This window comes from Anoplopoma fimbria, chromosome 21 (genome assembly GCF_027596085.1).
Source record: "Anoplopoma fimbria isolate UVic2021 breed Golden Eagle Sablefish chromosome 21, Afim_UVic_2022, whole genome shotgun sequence".
NCBI lineage: Eukaryota > Metazoa > Chordata > Actinopteri > Perciformes > Anoplopomatidae > Anoplopoma > Anoplopoma fimbria.
In genome coordinates, this window is record NC_072469.1 from 10,270,694 (window position 1) to 10,276,693 (window position 6,000).

Here is a 6,000-nt window from a genome sequence, read left to right on the forward strand (position 1 = left end):
CAACCTGCAACACAGAACACACCAGAAGCAGCACCACCACCACCAAAGGCAACCCTGTGACCGTCACACTTCCCCCATAAGACAGGAGTTCACATCACTATGATGACATTCATAAATGGTATAAACTCCTGTACACTGCAACAGAATACACACTTTCAATTTCACTTTGCGAGTTACAAAGGCGCACGGGACAAAGCATCTGCCATGACGTTGTGATTTTGATTTGTGGATGTCTAAGTTGACAGTTGCAAAAACAGGGCCCATTGATAAGGGATTAGGGTTCTGCAAATGTTGATTCAAAAAGGCTACTGAAAGCCAGGGAAATGGTCAGTATGAAAAGTACAACAATTGGCATTCAAATCGAGTGTAAAACACATTGAAATGTTGCAGAGCCAGAACTAATGCCAATGCTTCTTTTTCGATAACTGAGTGTTCAATCTGGTAACGTCTGCCACTTCTTTGAATGTTAAATTTGATTCAAAATCTGTTCCATCATTTTGGAGAATCCATCTACAGTTTCATAAAACATGGTATTGATATTTTTTAGTGTAAAAATGGAAAACATCCAATTGGCATTTGTTATGCCACTTTTTCTTTAACAGACTGTATATTTCATAATTATAATTCTACTATAATAATTGCTGCTGTTATTATAAGTAGTTTTATTATATGAATCATTTATGTCATATACATTGAATGTGTTGTATATCTGTTATGCTGTTCATTCTGTACGCATGACATCTATTGCATTCTGTCCATCCTGGGAGAAGGATCCCTCCTCTGTCGCTCTCCCATAGGTTTCTTCCTTTTTTCTCCCTGTTAAAGGGGTTTTTAGGGGAATTTTTCCTGTGCCGATGTGAGGGAAGGACAGAGGATGTCGCATGTGTACAGATTGTAAAGCCCTCTGAGGCAAATTTGTAATTTGTGATTCTGGGCTATACAAAATAAACTGAATTGAATATAACAGAGAGACGGTGGGAGACAGCAGGCAACAAACATTATAAGCCACTGGATTTGCTTAGATTCTTTTGGGTTTTAAAATTATATTTAACTTGTTTTCATGAACGCATCCGTAAAGTGCTATTTGTTTTTACTAAGGATTAGTTTACTTTCTGTACTCTGTTTTCTGATTAGATTTCTTTGTTTCTGAGTAGAAGATGCACAGACTGTTGGATGAGCAGTCTCTGCTCTGCTCTCAACTCAAAGTCTTTCTCCCTGGACCGGCGCCCACATCATCGAGCCCCGTACCAAACAGGACAGTAGCCACTCAGTGCTGTCTGCTGCCCTGGATCCCTCCAGCTGACGAGCAGCGTGGCCCCGCCTCCCCCTGGAGCACCTGGGATGTGGACTCCCTCAGCCAGTCAGGTCCTGGATCAAAGTGCATCTGTGAGGGCCCAGGCTGCTCTCCCACTAAGGCAGACAAGCTGGACATGATGGGCTTCCTCCAGAGAGTAAGAACATGCTGTAGGGGAACAAGTAGAGAGTGAGGCATCATCTACTGCTGCCTGCTGCATTTAAGACTTAAGTGGTGTTCTGTGTAGTTTATTTAACGTACCAACATTTATGTTTAATTTGATATTATTGTGTAAATTGGTCTCCTCTCACAGACAGGTTTTCTTACAATGCCTCAGCGTGTCAGTTTGCATTGTATGATGCTGTAGGCAGTCAGCCATAAAGCCAAATCAGTAAACAAAGCGGGTGTGTTTACTAAGCTATCTAAATGTCCAACCACTACATTCAAATGTCCCATCTGCCTGGCAAATATGCAAACCTATCACTGCATGTGACAGTGCTGTACAACATAACCACAACAGTTACTTCTCATGCATTGGCAGAAGAGTCAGGCCAAACAATGAAGCTTTACTGTTACTCAGGTCATTTACAAACTGAGAAAATGACACATACAAGCATTGAAGAAGTACCACTTCAGTTAACACAGAATTATTATGTCTGTGTTCAACTGTTCAACGGCAAATTGAATGGCAGGTCAATTATGCAGACCAGCTACAAAATGTTTGTCAGTGCATTATCTGCAGAATAACATGCTAGATGGCAGCTACTGTGTACTGTATATAGATAATTGATTCACTAGATGTAGCATTTTACATGAGATCTGATGTATTTGAGATCATTCTACTTTCTAAATGCTTTTTGTCCTGTTTTCCCAGCTGAAGGAGTCTTTGCATTATCCTGTGAAAACAGACTCATAAGAATAAAGGTGAGTTTTTTTACATTAATCATTTATCATTGTTAAAATCTTGATCTAAGGCAGGGGTCTCAAACTCAATTTGGCTTGGGGCCACTGCTGGTATTGTCGTCTCATAGGAGGGCCACTTCAACGTTCAAGCACTACAAGAAAGCGCAATATTTTTGAAAATTTACTTTTTTATTTCCATGTTTTTAATAACTTATTGAAACATTGCACTGAACCAACACATACAATCCCTGAATACATTTGTGCTTTATTCTATTTCTTGCCAGAGACCTGGCAGCGCTTCTGCTCACACAGCTGAGCAACATTTGCCCTGATCAAGGTTACAGTAGAAACTCTGAGTACAGCTTCAACATGGGCATCACTAAGTACTTGCATTTATTAAAGTTCATAGTCAAGAAAAGTTTTTCACACAGATACGTGCTTCCAAAAAGGCACATTACCCGACTGAACATTTTTGACAGCTCAGGGAAGGATGGAAGTAATTCTCTCATGAATTGTCCAGTCATGTCTGCTTTTCCCTGTGCCTCTCTGAATTTAGCTTTTAGATCACTGTTGCACTGCAAGTCAATAAGTTCCATTTGCAACATACTTGGGACACTCTCCACATCAGCTGAGAAGGGGTCAGCAAACAGCTGGAAAGTGTCACAGCGTGCCTTGAAGTCAGCAAAACGCTGATCAAACTCCTGCAGAAGGTTTTCACTAGGCATATTCACCACCACTGAAGGCACAGGCATATTATTTTTATAAGCTACCACCACTGAAGGCTGTGCCCTCCTCCACAAGAGACCTGCATGTTGTGAAATGGCTGAGATATTTTACAGAAAGCTGAGTTTTCCACAATATGTTGTAAAAAGGCTTTCACATTTTTATAAGCTGCAGTGATAAGCTGACCAGGGCCCTGGAGCTTCAGGTTAAGGATGTTCAGCTCCTGTGTTAAGTCCACTAGGAATGCAAGGTCCATAACCCACCCTGGATCATCAGGTTCAGGAACATCCATTCTGTCATCTTCCATGAATTTCTTCACTTCTGCTCTTAAGTCAAAAAATCTCTTCAGGACACTACTAAATGATGTACTTTTACTAAAGTAAAGTACATCACCATATGTTGTAAAAAGGCCCTGAACTGTGCGGTGCTGTAAACTCCTGGACCTGATGTAACTGATACATCTCACAACTAAAACTCTGCTTAAGCACAAAGACAGAGAGATGCAAACGCAAATACGATTTTGTTTGTCTGTTAGAATTATAAAACTGTGGGTACACATGGCATTGTGTTCTGAATCTCAAGTTTTGCGAAACTTGGTGCAGAATGTAAACTTTAGGTCAACCAGTGTTTCATATTAGCATAAGAAATGGAAACAGCTCACCGGACTAGTCTTGACGTCACTCATTGGTTTGTTGACTACGGTTTTGAAGCCCAGAGTTTGGCATTTTGCCCGTCTCGCGACTCTTGGTGAGTCTTCCAATGTTCCAACAAACAGCAACTCTGGTTTGGTCAAAATAAATTCTTAATTCACAGAGTAAGAAAAAATGTCAGCTCTCCATGCTGTCCCCCCCCCCCCGGCTGTCTCTCTCTTCTGTCCGGTTGCCTACTGAGCAGCTGGCCCGATGCAGCGGCTTGTTGCCATCTGAATGTATTTCTCTTTGTGCCTTAACTATATTTTTAATACAAATTTAAGTTTAAGCAAGTCCACATTTTGTTAATTGAGTTTGCTCATTCTTAAAAAAATGTAGTGCTCTGCTAATGCTAAAACCTGATGAATGCAGGTTGGAAATGTTATGGTCAATGAAACACATTGCCAACCACTTTACTCTCCATTGTAGAAGACAGTGAAATGAGACTCAAAGACAATATATGGCTTAAACAGTGCACTTGCAGGTTAAACCTGTATAAAAGTACTAACTTGCCTTTAATCTTAATGAGTCCTTTCTCAGAACATGAAGCAGTAAAACCAAAACAATATTCAATCCAGAAGCAATGAGTAGCCCTCAGTGGGAATCCAAAGAGGAACAGCCTACAGGGACAATTTGGGGTTAAGTGTCTAGCCCAAGGAGACATGGACATGGACTAGAACAACTGAAATATGACCCTGAACATAATCTCTGTGTCCATATTGGTCCATGTCTCTTCTATACAAACAATATCGTTTGACAGGCATTTCACGACTTTTGACAAGACCCTCTGAAGTCTGACTATTAGTTTTAATTAAACCATAGTATAAGTCTGTCTTTGTGAAACCGGGCTCAAGGGACAGTTTTGTTGGCTGGTCCTAACATTCATTCTGTAATAACTCAAATAAAATATGCTTTTTTAGGTGCTTTCTGCAAACCTGTTTCCATCAAAGATCCTGACAGAAAAGAAGCATCACTCTGGTCATAGCCAGGGGTTGTGTCTTCTAAATCAACAAAGTTCAATAGAGATGTTTATAGCTACAACATAACTAAGCCCTATTATGCTATTGTCCGGGTGCATATTTTTATCTCAAGTTACAGTTACAACATGTTTACATGCGTTAATGCTCATAATCCTCCTTGTTTTTCTCATCCTGGCTGTCCTGCAGAACCTCTTCTCACCCTCTCTCTGAAATGCTCCGTTGTAGCGCTTGCTCCTCCCTCCAGAAAGCAAAGTGTGCCCTGATTGGTCAGCTAACCCGCTCTGTAGTGATTGGTCAACGTTTCACATTTCAAAAAACTCTCCCTCCAGAGCTTCAGCTCCGTCTCTCTCTTTTGTTGTTTGAGGGCCAAACTAGCCGGAAGGAGTTTTACGTGACTTCTGTAACATTATAACCTCATAAAGTTGCAGAAGTGAAGGTGAGAATTCAATCGAGCCGTTTCAGGCAGCTCAGGAGCAGTGTTTCTGAGGGGGAGGGTAACTCCGTTTAGGCGTGGACTTCAGGTTTTACACTCTACGGACCTTTTACATGTAAAAAAAATAAATATATATAACACACCAAAGAAGAAGGAAAAAGTGGAAAAGCATAATAGGGCCACTTTAAGCAATGGAACCTCAACCAAAGCTCACACCATTGGACAACTAAAGATGTCAATTGCTGTGTTGATAAGAATTAATGCAATTTACACACTCAATGAAGCTGCACTTAATTTAATTTTTTTTTAATTTGTGCTCGTTTCTCAACTCTTATAACATCCTGTGTTTCAGATGTGACACTACCTCTGACTCATGAGACCTGAACTTGCCTGAAGATTTCCATTCACTGAAGAATATGACTTATCTTGTCATATACAGTTTTGTGATAGTTGTTTCATGAGTTGCAGACCTCTGGGTGTCTTTTTTGTAAAATAAAAAGTATCGTATTTTTTAATTAAAAAAAGTTATAATGCCCTTGTCAAGCACTTTGTGATGTATGTCTCTGATAACTATGTATTTCAATTGTAATTACTTGATCGTGAGCCCAGTCTTCTGGAAATAATGTGGGTATTGCAAATCTCTACAATAGATACAGCCAATGTGGATTTTGCATTTGTTAGGAGTAAGTCATGTAGTAGACACATAGATGGGGGGGGGGGGGGGGGGCACAGGGCTTTAACAGAGGAGACAGCGGTTCATGTCCCATGTGGAACCAAAAGTTAACGTCAAGTAAGATATGTTTCTGCCAGCATGATACAAAGCTGACATTAAATGTATTTATGAAGCTTGTTTATAGTTCAGAAGCATCTACATACATCATATCTGGTGGTTTACAGAAACATAAAATGTTACATTTTTTCTGGTTCATAATCCTAGGACCTAAAACAAAAGCAATAGACATAGAGTAGGCTGTTTTT

At 40.2% G+C, this 6,000-nt stretch overlaps 1 protein-coding gene across 1 annotated transcript in view; it reads left to right on the top strand.

Annotated features, from left to right (window-relative positions):
• LOC129110555 (uncharacterized) overlaps positions 1-5,734 on the top strand; it is a 26,654-nt gene extending 20,920 nt beyond the window's left edge. The window contains exons 3-5 of the mRNA XM_054622652.1: positions 1,155-1,451; positions 2,169-2,218; positions 5,375-5,734. Coding sequence (XP_054478627.1) covers positions 1,155-1,263 — 109 coding nt within the window. The 3' untranslated portion in view covers positions 1,264-1,451; positions 2,169-2,218; positions 5,375-5,734. The remainder of the gene's footprint in view (positions 1-1,154; positions 1,452-2,168; positions 2,219-5,374) is intronic.
• The last annotated feature ends 266 nt before the right edge of the window (positions 5,735-6,000 follow it).